This window comes from Carcharodon carcharias, chromosome 21 (genome assembly GCF_017639515.1).
Source record: "Carcharodon carcharias isolate sCarCar2 chromosome 21, sCarCar2.pri, whole genome shotgun sequence".
NCBI lineage: Eukaryota > Metazoa > Chordata > Chondrichthyes > Lamniformes > Lamnidae > Carcharodon > Carcharodon carcharias.
This window is the reverse complement of record NC_054487.1, coordinates 25,792,687-25,813,000: the sequence shown is the minus strand read 5'-3', so window position 1 is coordinate 25,813,000 and position 20,314 is coordinate 25,792,687. Positions and strand designations below refer to the sequence as shown.

General features: G+C 47.2%; 1 protein-coding gene across 1 annotated transcript in view; it reads left to right on the top strand.

Annotated features, from left to right (window-relative positions):
• The window catches only part of LOC121293337 (probable tubulin polyglutamylase TTLL1), a 75,891-nt gene that overhangs the window by 9,824 nt on the left and 45,753 nt on the right, over positions 1-20,314 (top strand). The window contains exon 2 of the mRNA XM_041216291.1: positions 5,804-6,012. Within this exon, the coding sequence (XP_041072225.1) occupies positions 5,804-6,012 (209 nt within the window). The remainder of the gene's footprint in view (positions 1-5,803; positions 6,013-20,314) is intronic.

The window sequence follows — 20,314 nt, the reverse complement described above, 5'->3', positions numbered from 1 at the left end:
TTGACCGAATGTGGCATCAAGGAGTCTTAGTAAAACTGGAGTCAATGGGAATCAAGGGCAAAACTCTCCACTGGTTGGAGTCATACCTAGCACAAAGGAAGATGGTTGTGCTTGTTGGAGGTCCATCATCTCAGTTCCACGACATCACCGCATGAGTTCTTTGGGGTAGTGCCCTCGGCCCACCCATCTTCAGCTGCTTCATCAATGACCTTCCTTCCATTGTAAGGTCAGAAGGCAATGACCATTTCCAACAAGAGAGAATCTAACCATCACCACTTGACATTCAATGGCGTTACCATCGCTGAATCCCCCACTATCAACATCCTGGGGGTTACCAGTGACCAGAAACTGAACTGGACTGGCCATATAAATAGTGTGGCTATAAAAGCAGGTCAGATGCTAGGAATCCTGTGGTGAGTAACTCACCTTCTGACTCCCCAAAGCCTGTCCACCATCTACAAGGCACAAGTCAGGAGTGTGTTGGAATATTCTCCATTTGCTTGGATGAGTGCAGCTCCCACAACACTCAAGAAGCTTGAAACCATCCAGGACAAAGCAGCCCACTTGATTAGCATCCCTTCCATAAACATCCACTCCCTCTACCACTGATGCACAGTAACAGCAATATGTACCATCTACAAGATGCACTGCAGAAACTCACCAAGGCTCCTTAGGCAGCACCTTCCAAATCCACGACTGCTACCATCTAGAAGGACAATGACAGCAGATACATGGGAACTCCACCACCTGCAAGTTCCCCTCCAAGCCACTCACCACCCTGACTTGGAAATATATTGCTGTTCCTTCACTGTTGCTGGGTCAAAATCCTAGAACTCCCTTCCTAATAGCCCTTTAGGTGTAGCCAGACCACATGTAATGCAGTGGTTCAAGAAGGGAGCTCACCATCACCTTCTCAAGGACTATTAGGGATGGGCAATAAATGCTGGCCTAGCCAGCAATGCCCACATTCTGTAAATGAATAATAAAAAAAGATATGGATCTGTGACTGATTTTCTGGCCCCCTATTACTCTATTCCTATGACACTGGCCATGCAGCCAGAAAACATACCTTGATGCTTTTCTTTACTTTCCCTTAGCTCTACCAAAGGAGACTTGGCTGGCCAGGGACATGAGAAACAGGTTCAGAAGCATGGTCAATAAAGTTTCTCTTATGATTCTACAGACTTTACCTCCTGAAACTTAAGATGCAACACAATGCCCAAACCGCAAAGATCAGAATGCAAAACCTTGCGAATAAATGGACCATAATAAATGCAAATAAGCAAAACCAAAAGACGCAAGTCACATTCGAGCTATGAAGGGTCCTGAGGTTTGCCTTGTTTGCACTTTGTTTCTGCAACAGTTTTGTAAATACTTTATTATATCTGATGACCTTAGAGGCCGTGGTGCCTATAATGCTTTGTGGAATGGTTATTGGATGGGAAAGAGATATCAGGGTGACCAACTCTTAAGAAATAAAGTAAGAGACACTTCAACCAAGGGGCTGGGGTGGTGAAAGTGGGGGTGGGAGAGAGGGGTCTCACTTCACTGAGGGAAATAACTTGCGGACACACTGTCAATCTAGCAGTCCCACTCTTCCTGCACTTACTCTGCTCCTTGGGGCTGCTGGCAGGGGTTCATTGTGCCTATGCGAAAGGGAAAAAGACCCAAAGGCAGCGGCATAGTATTTACCTCTCTCAGAATCACAGAGTTTTAACGGCACAGAAGAAGACTATTCAGCCCATCGTGTCTGCACCAGCTCTCCAAATGAGCATTATGACCTAGTGCCATTGTCCTACCTTTTCTCCATACCCTTGCACATTGTGTCCATTCAAATAATCATCTAATGCTCTCTTGAATGCCTCGATTGAACCTGCCTCCACCACACTTCCAGGCAGTGCATTCCAGACCTGAACCACTCGTTATGGTTCAAACACAGTAATTACCCCCCTCTATCCCCCACACAGTAATTGCCCCCTTTTCCCCATGCATATTATTACCCCCAATTCCTTGCATACAGTAATTAACACCCTTTCCCCACACACAGCAATTATCCCCTTTTCGCCTCACACAGTGATTACCCCCTATCCACCTCACACGGGAATTAATCCCCTATCCCCCACACACAGTCATTTGCCTCCTCTACCCCACACAAAATTACCCCCATCTCCCCCACACACAGTAATGAAACCCACCTCCCCCACACAGTAATTAACCCGCCTCCCCCTCACACAGTAATTAACCCCCTCTCCTCCCCCACACAGTAATTGGTCCCCTCACCCCCCATCATGCACTAATCAGACCCCTCTCCCCCTCTCCTCTTGTTCCCCCCACACACAGTAATTAGTCTCTCTCTATCCTCTCCCCACATACAGTAATTAGCCTCTCTCCTTTCCCCACACACAGTAATTAGCCCCTCTCTCTCCTCTCCGCACACAGTAATTAGCCTCTGTCTCTCTCCTCCCCACACACAGTAATTAGCCCCTCTCTCTCCTCTCCCCCCACACAATAATTAGCCCCTCTCCCTCCTCATCCGCCCCCACACAGTAATTAGCCCCCTCTCTCCTCCCCTCTGCCCATTCTGCTAGGCTATCGATGCCCTCACTGTTTGTCATTCATCCAAGTTTGGTCTTATCTGCAAAATTTGATATCTTACTCCATATTTCAAGATCCAATTATTTATATATAGGTAAAAAAGCAGTGGTCCTCACACTGGCCCTTGGGCAACACCACAGTTTACCACCCCCACTCTGAAAAACAACCATTTATCATGACTGACTGATGTCTGTCCTTAAGCCAATAATTTTTATCCAATTGCACACTGACCCTCTTATTCCATAAACTTTAATTTTGTTAACCAGTCTTTTATGTGACTCTTTGTCAAACGTTTCCTTAAAATCTATAAAGACTACATCCACTGCACCCCCTTCATCAAACTTTTCAGTTACTTCATCAAAAATTCAATTAGATTAGTCAAGCACAATCTACCTTTTACAAATCCTTGCTGGCTATCCTTAATTAATTCAAACCTCTTCTAGTGCCTGTTGATTTTTTTTCAATCTGTTTAAGGATTCCAAAACTTTACCTATCACTAAAGTTATACTAACTGGTCTGTTGTTAGCCCCTCTCTCCCACACACACAATAATTAGTCCCCTCTCTGCCACACACAACAGGCAGGTAGCAGTCTGATAGTTCAGTGATCGATTGATCCAGGGCTGGTGCAGCCTCACAAGTGGTGAGGATGGGAATTGCAGAGTGGCTGAAAAAATTTTGGACAACTGGTGTTTCCGGATTTTGGGTTTCTGCTCTGACGAGGTTACAGAGTACAGGACAAATGGCGTCCTGGGGAGATTTCATAAGGGCCGTGGGACAATTGTTTAAAATACAGGACAATCCCATAAAATACAGGAAGGGTTGGTCAGGACATTGCAGATCCATCAAGAGCAAAATGTACTGAAGGAACCTAGAACTAATCACATGATGCAATGCAAAATGTCCCTCTTTCATTGTAATTTTTAAGCAGCTCCCAGGATTGTATGTAGGTAGCAATTCAAAAAACTATGGGGGTAACTTATCACCTTAGCTCTCCACTTTTAAAAAATTCGTTCATGGGATGTGGGCGTCGCTGACTAGGCCAGTATTTATTACCCATCCCTAACCGCCCTTGTTTAGAGGGCAGTTAAGAGTCAACCACATTGCTGGAGTCACATGTAGGCCAGACCAGGTAAGGACAGCAGATCTCCTTCCCTATAGAACATTAGTAAACCAGATGGGTTTTTATGACAATCGGTAATGGTTTCATGGTCATCATCAGACTTTTAATTCCAGATTCTTGTTGAATTCAAATTCCACCATCTGCCAAATTCAAACCCAGGTCCCCAGAGCTTTACCCTAGGATCTCTGGATTACCAGTCCAGTGGCAATACCACTATGCTAGCACCTCCGCCTAAACACTTGCTTCAGTTAAATAGCCTGCCAGTTCTCCAGGTCAGTCACAGAGCATCCTCATTTCAGCAAGGTCCTGGAGTACTGCCACATTCTGAGCAACCATAGCCCAACATGAATCCCTCCCTTTAAAAAGAGAGACATGGAAAAAAGAATTTGGGCCTTAACGCAATGGCTGATGGCATTGCCAGTGAACTGAGCTGATGTCTATTGTAGATCAACTTCCCGACAATTGAACACAGAGTCCTGAGGCCAACCATTCATCCAGGATGCACCTTGATGTGCTAGTAAGTGTCCAAGGCTCATTAAGGCCCCATTTTAATATTATGTTTCAGCCTGCTTCCCATAAAGCAGCTGGAGTATTTGAACAGTGCTAACTAACAGGTATCGCAGGACAGAGTTTATAGAAAATGTTTTAATTTTTAAAATCTTAACCTTGCATTCCTACTTGAATGTTGGGTGATTTTTCTCTAATATCATGCTCTTTGTGAACAGGAAGGGGGTTTCATTCTCTGAATTCTCAAGTCATCTGCAACTACCTTAAGCGATTATGCAGGTGTGCACGATGTTTCCAAGAATCTGCCACAACTCGTACGTTCATAGATAGTCTCAATTGCCTCAGCAGTTTTGGCCATCTGAACACCTTCATGGCTGTATACTGGAGGACAAGGATATCCACTGAAGACATGGCTTCTTACCTCTGTACACAGTACCAACACACAGGCAAAACATATACAACTGCTGCCAACAAAGGCCATCAGTGAGCAATCCATTGGCCTTCTAAAGATGAGTCTAGATGCCTTGATAAATCTGGGGGAGCCCAACAACAGTGCAACCTCAAGGTTATCGCGATCATCATCATCCGCTATGCATTGCACAACCTGTCACCCAAGAAGGGGAATAGAGCTGGAGCCAGAGGAAGACACTAAATGAGCGACAGCTTCAGAGGAGGGGGATGGGCATGAGGTGCCTCAACAGCTGGCAGCTGATGAAGATGGTGCCATGCAACCCAGCTCACCTGGCAGTAGCATGGTTGGCATATGTGTATATTTTCTAGTAGTTAATAAATACTTACCATTGAATGACCTAAGATTATGAATTCCTTAATAATACCTACCAAACTAAGGCCAACACCTCACAACAGGTTCATCTGCCCAATCAAGTAAAATTCAAGCCTTTGGGTTGAAATCCAAGAACCCTCACTCTTGAGAATTGTACCACAGTGAAATAAACCACAACCTCTAGATGTTTTGGTTCACTTTATGATAATGGTGTTCTTCAATCCATTAATGTCTATACAAGTAGAGTACTCAACACTTTATAACAATAGTCCGAATTATAATTCCAAAGAATGTAATCTATTTTCCTTTGGTTTATTTGTTGGAGTCAGGAATGTCAAGCTGAAAGTGTAGTGGTTATTTCTTCCAGAAGCCTGGACTAATATTCCAGTAGGACGTAAGTTCAAATCCCACCTGGAAGTTTGAGAATTTAAATTTAGCTTAAGACACATCAGTTTTTTTTAAAAAAGGCTTGTGTCAGCTGCTGGATTGTCGTAAAACCCAACTGATTCAATGAAGTCTTTATGGGAACACAAGGAATGCAGTGGTTCAAGAAGAAGGCCCAGAACCATATTCTTAGGGCAACTGGGGATAAGCAATAAATTTTGTCTTTGCCAGAGTCACTTACATCCTGAGAATGAGAACTTAGTGAATTTTTCCATTCCTCACAGCAGCTAACCTAATGGCCTTGAGTGTACTAAATTTTGGGCATTTTATGTTGCCTGCTATCATATTTATATTTCCTAACAGGAAGTGAGATTCCGTCAATCAATTTTCTGGTCTTATTTTTACCATGCAGGATGAGTGTACAGACCATCCGGAATGTCTTCAGTGTTGAAAATGGCTACCGTCTTTCAGATGATCAGATTGTAAACCACTTCCCCAACCACTCCGAGCTGACCAGGAAGGACTTGATGATTAAGAACATAAAGCGTTATCGCAAAGAGCTCGAAAAAGAGGGAAGTCCTCTAGCAGAAAAGGATGAAAATGGCAAATATGTTCACTTAGGTACCCATGTTGTATATCCTATTGTCATTTGGGATCAAAGTGGCAAAATATTATAACTTAATTAACAGTATATGTAAAACAATATACTGTATTTATTCCAAATAATCAAAACTTAAAAGTTCTAGGATTCAGCATATATATTACAATTGCTAATCTTCAATGTAGAAAGCATCAATAATGTGGAGTGCATTAGCCAAAACAACTGTAATCAGTAGAAACAAAAAATATAATACAATCATCCCCAAAAATATTACTCCACTCATCATTCTAACAAATTAATACTGCATATTAAAATTAATATTTTCCCTATCTTTCCTGTAGACCTTATAACCAGGTCCCAGGAGAGAAATCATGGGCCCTGATGCTTCTCCTGTTTCTGGGCCCCTTATTCCCCTTCTGCCCCATTCCCCCTCCGCCCCACTGCCCCCCAACCCTTAACCCTCCCCCTCAATTATGCACGTTATGTTTTTGAATTGACTTCATTTTATGTTTGACATCTTAACCTGAAGCTAATATATCTAAAAGATACAAAAACAGAAAATGCTGGAAAAATTTAGCTCTGAAGAAGGTTCATACGGACCCGAAATGTTAATTCTGTTTCTATCTCCACAGATGCTGCCAGACCTGCTAAGCTTTTCCAGCATTTTCTGTTTTTGTTTCTGATTTCCAGCGTCTGCAGTATTTTGCTTATATCTAAAAGGTAATTGCCTTTTATGCTAAGCCAATTTAGACAAGCTCAGGGATATGCATTTCTCAACTACGTCAGTTTTGCATGACATTTATAGTATTCTGATGCAGGATATGTCGTGTGTGTTTCCTTAGAGACTTTATATTCTAAGGTAAGATATATTGGCACCTTACTTCCTTGACACTCTCTTCCTGCATTTATTATTTTTCAGGATACACTGACTGAATTCCAATATATAAAGTTATCTTGAAGATTCTTGACTGTACTTTTTAACCTGTTATGTGATCTCTACTGAAGTTTTTACTTCCAACAGACCGTTATCCAGCGATGTCGATTAGTTTACAATCATTTAATTTAGTTTACAGAGCTCTGCGTTAAATTTGAAACTTGCATAGTTCCTCAATATGATTTGCATTAATTCGATACAATAGAGTAAACTCATTGGGCGGAGTTTTCCCAGGCTGCTGGCGGCGTGCGTGGAAAATTTGGCGGGACCCACTTCTAGATGGTGTGAAGGCAGGTCGTGATCTTTTCCCGTCATCAGTCGGCGGAGAGCTAATTGTAATAATTAAAAGGACGTCCTGCCAGGCTATTGGAACCCCACAGTATTGTCTGTCCACATCAGCGGGAAAGCATACCGATGTGTTTCATAACAACACGCAGGCGACGTGTACTTGGCGGCCTTCACTTTGGGGGATCTGAGGTGAGTGAGCAGCAGCGTTCTTCACAGCTCGTTGTTTACAGGCCTCAAGGGTACCTGGGGGGGCGGGGACAACTGATGCCTGGCCCTGCAGGCGACTGCTAAGGGGTGGGGGGGTATCTGCGGGCAAGGGCTGACCAGCCTCGGAGGCAACTGCTGAGAGTGTTGGGGGGGGTCAAGTGCTGCCCTGGCGCTGCATCCTGCGCACAGGCAATCGAGGTGGGGGGCAGGGTAAGCGAGGGAAGTGGCCACGCATTAGGGTCACCTGTATAAACTGACCAAGGCCTCAGCAACTAAGACAGTTCAGGCGCAGATTGGTGTCGGGCTCCTAGCCTGGCCACCCATGCAAGCCACACGGAGGCACCAAAGGGCCACCAAGCGCTCCAGACCTTACCACCACCACACCCTGAACCCACCCGACACAGACTTCAAGTCCACCAACACTGTATTGGACTGCGGAGCAGTTGGACTGCACACATTGTACAATCTCCTCGCCAACGCTGGTCATGTAGCAGGTCACTGCTGGAGGCACTCACAGCCCCTTGCAATCTCAGCATCCTGGTTTGAACCAGTGTTCCCCATGTCGCAGGCTGACAGAACGGCCATGCAGCGCACTCATCTCTGGCCATCCAAGGGTGACCAGCACTCTCCGGGAATCATTAAGGGGCAATCACACAGGGCCAGGAAAGGTGCTAAATACATGATAACCACATCTCTCTCTTTCATGATACAGGAGGACCACATCAGGATCATGATTCTGGTGACCTAGCTGTACGCCTAATGGCCTACAGAGATCGTAGAAGATGGAGGAGAGAGCGACTGAGGCTCCTGGCCATGGAAGGGCAGGTGCAGCAACCTCATGAAGAAGGGGCAGCTGGTGCTCCCGCACACACTGTCCAGGAGCGACAGCGAGCCGTGGCTGGTCAGCGCCTAATGACACCCAAGGTCTATAGACGCCGCCTGCCATTCCTGCAGATGACTGAGAACCAGAGTCGCCGATGACTGCGCGTGTCTAGGGATTTGATGGCTCACATCTACCACTTACTGCAGGACTTGGCACCAAGGGTCATGGAGGGCATCCACTGCCAGTGGCTGTGAAAGTGGCCCCGGTGCTCAATTTCTGTGCCTGTGGATCCTTTCAGGGCTCCACAGGTGACCTCTGAGGGATTTCACAATCTGCCACCCACAAATGTATCCATGAGGTCACGGATGCCAACTTCTCCATGACACACAACTTTGTGCATTTCGCCCGGGACCGGGACAGCCAGGTTGCAAAGACCATTGGATTCGCCCTGATCTCGGGATTCCCAAAGGTGCAGGGTATGATTGACACTCATGTGGCGCTCAGGTCTCCATCACTACACTCAGTGGGCTCACTGAACTATGCAGCTGGTAAACAACCACCAGAAATGCATCCTGCAGGTATGCGTACGATCTCCAGGAAGTATGCATGACGCCTACATCCTGAGTCGCTCGCAGATCCCTGCAGTCTTCCGGGGTCCACAGAGGTTGCAGGGTTGGCTTCCTGGGGACAAGGGCTACCCGCAGAGGCCGTGGCTGATGACACCCATGCAACAGCGTCAGACTGCAGCAGAGTGACACTATAATGAGACTCATGCAGCAGCTCGCAACTTATGGAGCAGACCATCAGGATGTTGATGTAGTTCCAGTTCCTGGACCAGCCTGGTGGAGCCCTGCAATTCGGTCCACAGAGGGTGTCACGCATCGTCGTCATCTGCTCCGCCCATTACAACCTGGCGCTGCAATGGGGAGAGGAGCTGGCTGAGGAGGAAATGGAGGAGCAGCACGTTGCCTCCGATGAAGAGGACGCCAACAGGGATGAGGGTGAGTGGGTCCTGTGTTGACAACAAAAGGGATAAGGCTCTCGCACTGGTTAGATGAGGCAGGCCCAGTTAGGAGACTCTCATAACTGCCAGATTTATGGAGGATGACGGCAACGTGCAGTGAGATGTCCCCATGGATCCTCACGTTGCAGTTTTGAACGTTTGACTCCAGTCTGGCTTATGGCAGCGCCAATACCCTCTGTGAGAATGCTCCTGTCATGGGGATGCAGTGGAGGCCCTAATAGTCGCTCGATCACAGGAGGATGATGACAACAGGCAGTGAGGACACTCCATAGATCTTCACATAGCCTCTGAGAATGTCTGACTCCTGTCTGGCCGAGGGCAGCTCTCTTGCATTCCATGATCAGGGTCATTCAGAAACACAACCATGAAACTTTAATCCGATGCTGTGTCCACCTTCAGCACCTCAGCTCTTCAGGTGTACAACATCACTGGCCACAGATGGTGTGATGGGGGGCAAACACACCTTAAAGATGCTGAGAGCACACAGAGAGTACATGAGAACTCTGTGGCACCTGCCCACTACATTCTGGCAGCAACGACCAGCACTGCCAAGGTGCAGGCATCAATAATGTTTCCAGGGAGTGTGAGACTGGACCATCACTTTGGTCTGAAGGCTGCACAGAGCACATGGAAGAGGCCCTGGACTGAGGCATCTGCCTTTATCTTGCACAGAAAGGTTTCACATAGAACCATAGAACACTACAGCACAGAAAACAGGCCATTCGGCCCTTCTAGTCTGTGCTGGAATATTATTCTGCTAGTCCCATTGACCTGCACCCAGTCCATAACCCTCCAGACCTCTCCCATCCATGGATCTATACAACTTATTCTTAAAACTTAAGAGTGAGCCCGCATTTACCACGTCAGATGGTAACTCGTTCCACACTCTCACCACTCTCTGAGTGAAGAAGTTCCCCCTAATGTTCCCCCTAAATCTTTCCCCTTTCACCCTAAAGCCATGTCCTCTCGTGTTTATCTCTCCTAATCTAAGTGAAAAGAGCCTACTCTCATTTACTCTGTCTATACCCCTCATAACTTTGTAAACTTCTATCAAATCTCCCCTCATCCTTCTACGCTCCAAGGAATCAAGTCCTAACCTGTTTAATCTTTCCCTGTAACTCAACTCCTTAAGACCCGGCAACACCCTAGTAAATCTTCTTTGCACTCTCTCAATCTTATTGATGTCCTTCCTGTAGTTAGGTGACCAGAACTGCACACAATACTCCAAAGTTGGCCTCACCAATGTCTTATACAACCTCACCATAACATCCCAACTCCTATACTCAATACTTTGATTTATGAAAGCCAGTATGCCAAAAGCTTTCTTTACAACCCTGTCTACCTGTGACACCACTTTCAGGGAATTATGTATCTGAACTCCCAGATTCCTTTGTTCCTCCACACTCCTCAGTGCCCTACCATTTATTGTGTATGTCCTACCTTGGTTTGTCCTTCCAAAATGCAACACCTCACACTTTTCTGCATTAAATTCCATCTGCCATTTTCTGGCCCATTTTTCCAGTTGGTCCAGATCTCTCTGCAAGCTTTGAAAGCCTTCCTCGCTGTCCACAATGCCTCCAATCTTAGTGTCATCAGCAAACTTGCTGATCCAATTTACCACATTATCATCCAAATCATTGATGTAGACAACAAACAACAATGGTCCCAGCACAGATCCCTGAGGCACACCACTAGTCACAGACCTCCAGTCTAAGAAGCAATCATCCACTACAACTCTCTGGCTTCTCCCACACAACCAATTTCAAATCCAGTTTACAACCTCTCCATGGATACCAAGTGTCTGAACTTTCTGAACTAACCTCCCATGTGGGACCTTGTCAAAGACCTCACTAAAGTCCATGTAGACAACATCCACAGCCTTTCCTTCATCTACTTTCTTGGTAACCTCCTTGAAAAACTCTACAAGATTCGTTAAACACAACCTACCACACACAAAGCCATGCCGACTATGCTTAATCAGCCCTTGTCTGTCCAAATAATTATATATCCGATCTCTCAGAACACCTTCCAATAATTTACCCACTACTGACGTCAGGCTCATTGGCCTGTAATTACCTGGTTTACTTTTGGAGCCTTTTTTAAACAACGGAACAACATGAGCTACCCTCCAATCCTCCGGCACCTCCCCAGTGGCTAAGGACATTTTAAATATTTCTGCCAGGGCCCCTGCAATTTCTACACTAGTCTCCCTCAAGGTCCGAGGGAATATCATGTCAGGCCCGGGGGATTTATCTACCTTTATTCGTTGTAAGGCAGCAAGCACCTCCTCCTCTTTAATCTCTATATGTTCCATGACACTACTGCTTGTTTCCCTTCCTTCCTTATACAGTATGCCAGTTTCCTGAGTAAATACTGATGCAAAAAAACTGTTTAAGATCTCCCCCATCTCGTAAGGCTCCACACATAGACGACCACTCTGGTCTTCAAGGGGACCAATTGTGTCCCTTACTATCCTTTTACTTTTAATATACTTGTAGAAATCCTTCGGGTTTACCTTCACATTATCTGCCAAAGCAATCTCATGTCTCCTTTTTGCCTTCCTGACTTCCTTCTTTAGTATTTTCTTACATTTTCTATACTCTACAAGTACCTCATTTGCTCCTTGTTGCCTATACCTGCTATACACCTCTCTTCTTCTTAACCAGATCGCCAATATCCCTTGAAAACCAAGGTTCCCTATGCCTGTTAACTTTGCCTTTAATCCTGACAGGAACATGCAAACTCTGCACTGTCAAAATTTTGCCTTTGAATGCCTTCCACTTACTGAACACATCCTTGCCAGAAAACAACTTATCCCAATCCACTCTTCCTAGATCCTTTCTCATTTCCACAAAATTGGCCTTTCTCCAATTTAGAATCTCAACTCGAGGACCAGACCTACCCTTATCCATAATTAACTTAAAACTAATGACATTGTGGTCACTGGACCCAAAATGTTCGCCTACACATACTTCTGTCACCTGACCTGTCTGGTTCCCTAATAGGAGATCAAGTATTGCATCCCCTCTCGGTGGTACCTCTATATATTGATTTAGAAAACTTTCCTGAACACATTTGACAAACTCCAAGCCATCCAGCCCTTTTACAGTATGGGAGTCCCAGTCAATATGTGGAAAGTTAAAATCTATTATCACAGCTTTCTGTTTCTTACATCGGTCTGCTATCTCTCTACAGATTTGCTCCTCCAATTCTCTCTGACTATCGGGCGGTTTATAATACAACCCTATTAGTGTGGTCACACCTTTTCCCGTTCCTCAGCTCCAACCATATGGCCTCTGTAGACGAGCACTCCGGGCTGTCCTGCTTACGCGCAGCTATGATATTTTCCCTGACTAGTAATGCCACTCCTTCCCCTTTCATCCCTCCCCCTCTATCACGTCTGAAACAACAGAACCCTGGAACGTTGAGCTGCCAGTCCTGCCCCTCCTGCAACCAAGTCTCACTAATAGCAATAATGTCGTAATCCCATGTTCAATCCATGCCCTAAACTCATCTGCCTTTCCGACAATACTCCTTGCATTGAAATAGATGCACCTGAGAACATTTCTATCCCGTACAAACCTTAGATTTCTGTCTATACATGCATTCCTCGCTTGACCTTTATCCTCCTCCACCTCACTCTGATTCTCCTCCCCCTGCAAATCTAGTTTAAACCCCCCAGAGCAGCACTAGCAAATCTACCTGCAAGGATGTTAGTCCCCCTCCAGTTCAGGTGCAAACCATCCCGTCGGAACAGGTCCCACCTTCCCTGGAACAGAGCCCAATTGTCCAGAAACATGAAGTCCTCCCTCCTGTACCATCTCCTTTGCCACGTATTTAGCTGCATTATCCTCCTATTTCTAGCTTCACTAGCACGTGGCACAGGTAGCACTCCTGAGATCGCAACCCTGGAGGTCCTATCCTTCAACTTTGCACCTAACTCCCTAAACTCTCTTTGCAGGACCTCCTCCTCCTTCCTATCCAAGTCATTGGTCCCTACATGGACCACGACATCTGGCTGCTCACCTTCCCTCCTGAGAATACTGAGAACTCGATCCGAGATATCGCGGACCCTGGCACCAGGGAGGCAACAGACCATCCAGGATTCTCGATCTCTCCCACAGAACCTCTTATCTGTCCCCCTAACTATCGAATCCCTATCACTAATGCTCTCCTCTTTTCCCTCCCTCCTTTCTGAGCTGAGGGTCCAGTCTCGGTGTCAGAGACGCGACCACTACAACTTGTCCCTGGTAGGTCGTCCCCACCAACAGTATCCAAAACGGTACACCTATTGTTGAAGGGAACGGCCACAGGGGTGCTCTGCTCTTTCTGTTTATTCTCCTTCCCTCTCCTGACAGTTACCTAGCTGCCTGCCTCCTGACTTTTAGGGGTGACTGTCTCCCTGAAACTCCTGTCTATTACTGCCTCTGCCTCCTGAATGATCCGAAGTTCATCCAGCCCCAGCTCCAGTTCCCTAACTTGGTTTGTCAGGAGCTGCAGCTGAATGCATCTCTTGCAGGTGTAGTCATCAGGGACAATTGTGCTATCCCTGATTTCCCACATGCTGCATTCGGAGCACTCGACTGCCCTAACTGCTGCCTCCATTACCTACTCCTAATTTAATTAAAGGAACTTACCCGGCCTTACCCCACTGGGAGCAAGCTCGTCCTCAGCCTCTGTTCATCAAAGCCTCTTGAGCCAAAGCCTCAAAGCTCCACTCCTTCACTGGGCCACTCACACACTGGCCACTCCTCTTCAGCTTCCCCTCCTTTTATTTTCAATCTCCGTGCTCTTTTTAAAATGAACTCCCCTCGCTCTCCGTGCTCTTTTTAAAATGAACTCCACTCACTCTCCGCGTTCTATTTAAAATGAACTCCCCTCGCTCTCCGCGCTCTTAAAATGAACTCCCCTCGTTTTCCACGCTCTTTTTAAAATGAACTCCCCTCGCTCTCTGCGCTCTTTCTAAAATGAACTCCCCTCGTTCTCCGCGCTCTGTTTAAAATGAACTCCCCTCGCTCTCCGCGCTCTTTTTAAAATGAACTCCCCTTGCTCACTGCGCTCTTTTTAAAATGAACTCCCCTCGCTCTCCGCGCTCTTTTTAAATAAAAAATCTGAGTGACAACACTGCTCATCAGAACAAGGAGCCACAGGCAGGGAAACGTTCTTAGGAGTTTATTGGCAATAGTGAACAGTATGTACAAGTGATCAACACCCGTGGCCAGGCTGTGCAACTACTTTTACCTAACTTTTCTAACCCTGCTGCTACGTCTTGGTGCTTCCCGGACATCCACAGCAGAGGTGGAGTCAGCCTGCTGACTGTGACGCCCTGTCTGTGATGGCTTTGGTGGGCATCCTCTGGAGGGCCGAGGCTTGGAGGTCCCCGGCCTGCTCTCAGGGTCCTGCTGTGTGGCAGTAACACCCTCCTCGGCCTGTAAAGCTGGATCTGCAGAGTTCACAGGAAGAGGGGAGTCATATGGGCTGGTCACTCATAGAGTCACTTGGGTGGATGGCTCCGGAGTGTGTACCTACTGATCCTCCTCCCTATGAGTGCCCGGGGGCCCCTGGCTGACTTCATGAGCGGAAGGGGTAGCTGGAGTGAGATCCAGCTGCCCAACACCCCCCTCGCATACATACTGTTGGAGGCCAACTATGGCATCAGTGCAGGAGTGACGTCCTAGACCAAGGTCTCCATGGCAGTCGCCATCCTGCCAGTATTGACCTCGGTGCATTGACATGCCGGCACTATCACCTCAGCCTGAAGACGGACGGACTCCTCCATTGTGCCTTGCAATCTGAAGAGTGCAGTGGACATCCCTTCCTGATGTTCCTGAGCTTGCCTTTGCAGCTGCAGCAACTGTGACATGACCGAGTCCAGAGGCTTGTCATCTGACTCGGACTCAGCAACGTTCTGGCCTCCAACAATCCTCTGAGTGCCGGGGACCTGGGAAGTCCCTGCCTCTGCCTGCTGTGGATCAGAAAGTGCAATGTGCTCACCAGGTTGTGATCCTGAGGCTACTCTAAAGCTAGGTCCCACTGAAGTGTGTGTCTCTGCGCTGGTGGAGGATGTGAGTGAGCTCTGTGACAGGTCTTCAGGGAGGGTGCCTTCAGATTCCTCTTCAGATGTTTCTTCAGGGCTTGATTGGAGGTCCTGGGTCATGGGCTCTGTCAGCTGTTTGGCAGTTGTGCCTGTGAAAGCAAGGAGAGATAAGGAGAGAAACAGAACACATCACTCACAACATGCTTGCCTGATGGATGTTGCACTGCTGAATCCTCACTTGGTAGAGTAGCGCCAACCTCACCGTCAGCACAGGACCGATCCTGGTCATCACCGGCCAGCTGGATGGCTCTGTTTTCAAATTCTGTCAGAACTTTGATTTCTGGCATCGCTCCAACTGTCTGTGACCTTTCCCTCCTGTTATGAGCCAGTTTGTCCTGCCTGGATAGAGATGGGGAGAGTGTATTAGGATGTCTGCCGGGCCAGATGATAAGTACGCCTGGCTTGTGTGGATGGTGAGTGGTCCCATGGACGGGATGAGAACAATGAAGTTGTGTGTGAAAGAGTGAATGGTGATGTCCCTTGAACTGACAGTGAGTGAGGGCCCTGTGGATGTGTGATGGGTTTGTGAGTGTGTGAGTTGGGAGTGATGAAAAGAGTGACTTATCCTGGCCGAGTGGAGGGGATCATTCATCCTTTTATGGCACTGGGTGGCTGTCCTCCTCTGCAGGGCATTCACACTGATCACCACTGCCACCGCCTCCCAAGCCGGGTTGGTGACATTGCTACCCGTCCTGCAGCCAGACCGGGGGGTAGAGCACATCCCGTTGGGCCTCCGTGGCAGCCAGCAGTCACTCGAGGGACCCGTCGTTGAAGCTGGGGGGCTGCAGTCCTTTTTCCTTTGCTGGCCATGTCTCCCAGCAGTGGTGGGGAGCTGGTGGTGATGAGCTCTTTGCTGGCGGCTGCCTTTTAAAGATGGTGGCTGGTGTGATGCAACAGTGGGGTGATGGTGGGCGGACAAATGAGATCCCTCCTACCATGGAAATGTGGGTTTTGCCGGAGTGAATATATAACCAGGTGGGCTCGGGAAGATAAGGCGTGAAAACCTGCCATTTTCACCAGCAGGTAGGACTCCATTTTACCCGCCCACTACCGTACTTAGTTCAATTCTGGGAAAATTCCGCCCATTGTTTTAGTTAAAGCCCCATGAATACAGTATGATTTTATTTTTCTTACTAAAATGCGATGGGCATCATCATTAAATCCATCATCAAATGCATCTTTACAATGCATTTTCATCATTTATCATGCCTGCATTTAATATTGATTTGCCCCCACCCATTTACTAGCTTAGCTGTGGATTGCCTTATTTACCCATTCCTCTAGGACTCTGATCCCAGCCTGGTTCAGGTGGAGTCTGTTGCAATGGTACAGTTCCTTCCTGTCACAATAGTGGTGCTGGTGTCCAACGAAATGGAACCTCTCTTCCCCATATCGCTCCTTCAGCCACATGTTCACCTCCCTAATCCTCTTCTCCTTATGGCAATTTACGTGTGTTTCGGGTAATAATCTAGAGATTATTACCATGAGGTTCTAGCACCTGGTACTTTCTGAGTAGGCTTGCCTACTCTTCTCTATGTTGTTGACCCCAGCATGGAACAAAATAACTTGATAAAAGCAAAAAACTGCGGATGCTGGAAATCCAAAACCAAAACAAAAATACCTGGAAAAACTCAGCAGGTCTGGCAGCATCTGCGGAGAGGAGCACAGTTAACGTTTTGAGTCTGAATGACCCTTCAACAGAACTTGATGCTCCACACAATCCGTTCAAGCCGGTTCAAGATTCAGGTAACTGTTGATGCTGTCTGCTAAGGATATTATCTGTCCCCTGATTATTAAATCCCTTGCAATCACTGCATTATGCTTCTCCTTCTCCTCCAGCCCCTACCGCTCACCCCTGCCCCAACCATCCCACAACCTTTGGACAGTCTCCTGTTCCAAGGTGCCATGGCCTGCATTCTGGCTTTTCCTTCCAACAATCTTATACTCACAGGCAACAATTATATTGTACCTACTAATAGGATCGGTTGCTGCTGCTCCTTATTTCTTATCTAAGCCTTACTCAGCACACTATCAATCACACCAACCCCAGTCTGAATCTACATCTCTCTAGGAGGTGTGACCAGAAGTCTGGAGCGTACTTTCCTGATACTGCTCCCCCTCCCTAATGCATCAAAGTGTCTCCAAATCACACCCCAGCTCATGGGCCCTAAGCTGGAAGGATTCGAGACAGATACAACTACTGCAGATGTGTTCACCTGGGACAGTCTCAGTGTCCACACAGTAGTTCAGACACACAAACTCTGTGGCTCTGCTACATCATAGACCAGATTATTTATATTATTTATATCTATTTTTTAGTTTGTTGTTAAGTTTTTTTTTCTAGACACTGGCTTGCTCTAAGCACTAAAACATAAGACAAAAATGTGAAATACTTACTTCAAGCTGGCAGAAACCACTACGGGTATTGGGGGCAAAAAACAGCAGCTCCTTTCCAAGCTGCCCCAAATTCTCCCTCTCGCCAAATTCCCAACTGTTACACTCTCTTGACGCTTCACTTCTTTTATGACTATGTCCAACAAGTGCAACAGACAGGCCTGGCACAGTGCTTAATGTTGTATAGAACAAATGATTGTGCAAACAAATCATCAATTATAGCACAGAGATAAAAACAAAAAAACTGCGGATGCTGGAAATCCAAAACAAAAACAGAATTACCTGGAAAAACTCAGCAGGTCTGGCAGCATCGGCGGAGAAGAAAAGAGTTGACGTTTCGAGTCCTCATGACCCTTCGACAGAACTTGAGTTCGAGTCCAGGAAAGAGCTGAAATATAAGCTGGTTTAAGGTGTGTGTGTGGGGGGCGGAGAGATAGAGAGACAGAGAGGTGGAGGGGGTTGGTGTGGTTGTAGCGACAAACAAGCAGTGATAGAAGCAGAATATCAAAAGATGTCAACAACAATAGTACAATAGAACACATAGGTGTTAAAGATAAAGTTGGTGATATTATCTAAACGAATGTGCTAATTAAGAATGGATGGTAGGGCACTCAAGGCATAGCTCTAGTGGGTTTTTTTTTTTTATTTTATATAATGGAAATAGGTGGGAAAAGGAAAATCTTTATAATTTATTGGGAAAAAAAAAGAGAAGGGGGAAACAGAAAGGGGGTGGGGATGGGGGAGGGGACTCACGACCTAAAGTTGTTGAATTCAATATTCAGTCCGGAAGGCTGTAAAGTCCCTAGTCGGAAGATGAGGTGTTGTTCCTCCAGTTTGCGTTGGGCTTCACTGGAACAATGCAGCAAGCCAAGGACAGACATGTGGGCAAGAGAGCAGGGTGGAGTGTTAAAATGGCAAGCGACAGGGAGGTTTGGGTCATTCTTGCGGACAGACCGCAGGTGTTCTGCAAAGCGGTCGCCCAGTTTACGTTTGGTCTCTCCAATGTAGAGGAGACCACATTGGGAGCAACGAATGCAGTAGACTAAGTTGGGGGAAATGCAAGTGAAATGCTGCTTCACTTGAAAGGAGTGTTTGGGTCCTTGGACGGTGAGGAGAGAGGAAGTGAAGGGGCAGGTGTTGCATCTTTTGCGTGGGCAAGGGGTTGTGCCATAGGAGGGGGTTGAGGAGTAGGGGGTGATGGAGGAGTGGACCAGGGTGTCCCGGAGGGAGCGATCCCTACGGAATGCCGATAAGGGGGGTGAAGGGAAGATGTGTTTGGTAGTGGCATCATGCTGGAGTTGGCGGAAATGGCGGAGGATGATCCTTTGAATGCGGAGGCTGGTGGGGTGATAAGTGAGGACAAGGGGGACCCTATCATGTTTCTGGGAGGGAGGAGAAGGAGTGAGGGCGGATGCGCGGGAGATGGGCCGGACACGGTTGAGGGCCCTGTCAACGACCGTGGGTGGAAAACCTCGGTTAAGGAAGAAGGAGGACATGTCAGAGGAACTGTTTTTGAATGTAGCATCATCGGAACAGATGCGACGGAGGCGAAGGAACTGAGAGAATGGGATGGAGTCCTTACAGGAAGTGGGGTGTGAGGAGCTGTAGTCGAGATAGCTGTGGGTGTCGGTGGGTTTGTAATGGATATTGGTGGACAGTCTATCACCAGAGATTGAGACAGAGAGGTCAAGGAAGGGAAGGGAAGTGTCAGAGATGGACCACGTGAAAATGATGGAGGGGTGGAGATTGGAAGCAAAATTAATAAATTTTTCCAAGTCCTGACGAGAGCATGAAGCAGCACCGAAATAATCATCGATGTACCGGAGAAAGAGTTGTGGAAGGGGGCCGGAGTAGGACTGCAACAAGGAATGTTCCACATACCCCATAAAGAGACAGGCATAGCTGGGGCCCATGCGGGTACCCATAGCCACACCTTTTATTTGGAGGAAGTGAGAGGAGTTGAAGGAGAAATTGTTCAGCGTGAGAACAAGTTCAGCCAGACGGAGGAGAGTAGTGGTGGATGGGGATTGTTCGGGCCTCTGTTCGAGGAAGAAGCTAAGGGCCCTCAGACCATCCTGGTGGGGGATGGAGGTGTAGAGGGATTGGACGTCCATGGTGAAGAGGAAGCGGTAGGGGCCAGGGAACTGGAAATTGTTGATCTGACGTAAGGTGTCAGAGGAATCACGGATGTAGGTGGGAAGGGACTGGACAAGGGGAGAGAGAAGGGAGTCAAGATAACGAGAAATGAGTTCTGTGGGGCAGGAGCAAGCTGAGACGATCGGTCTACCGGGGCAGTTCTGTTTGTGGATTTTGGGTAGGAGATAGAAGCGGGCCGTCCGAGGTTGGGCAACTATCAGGTTGGAAGCTGTGGGAGGGAGATCCCCAGAGGAGATGAGGTCAGTGACAGTCCTGGAAACAATGGCCTGATGTTCAGTGGTGGGGTCATGGTCCAGGGAGAGGTAGGAGGAAGTGTCTGCGAGTTGACGCTCAGCCTCCGCGTGGTAGAGGTCAGTGCGCCAGACAACAACAGCACCACCCTTGTCAGCGGGTTTGAT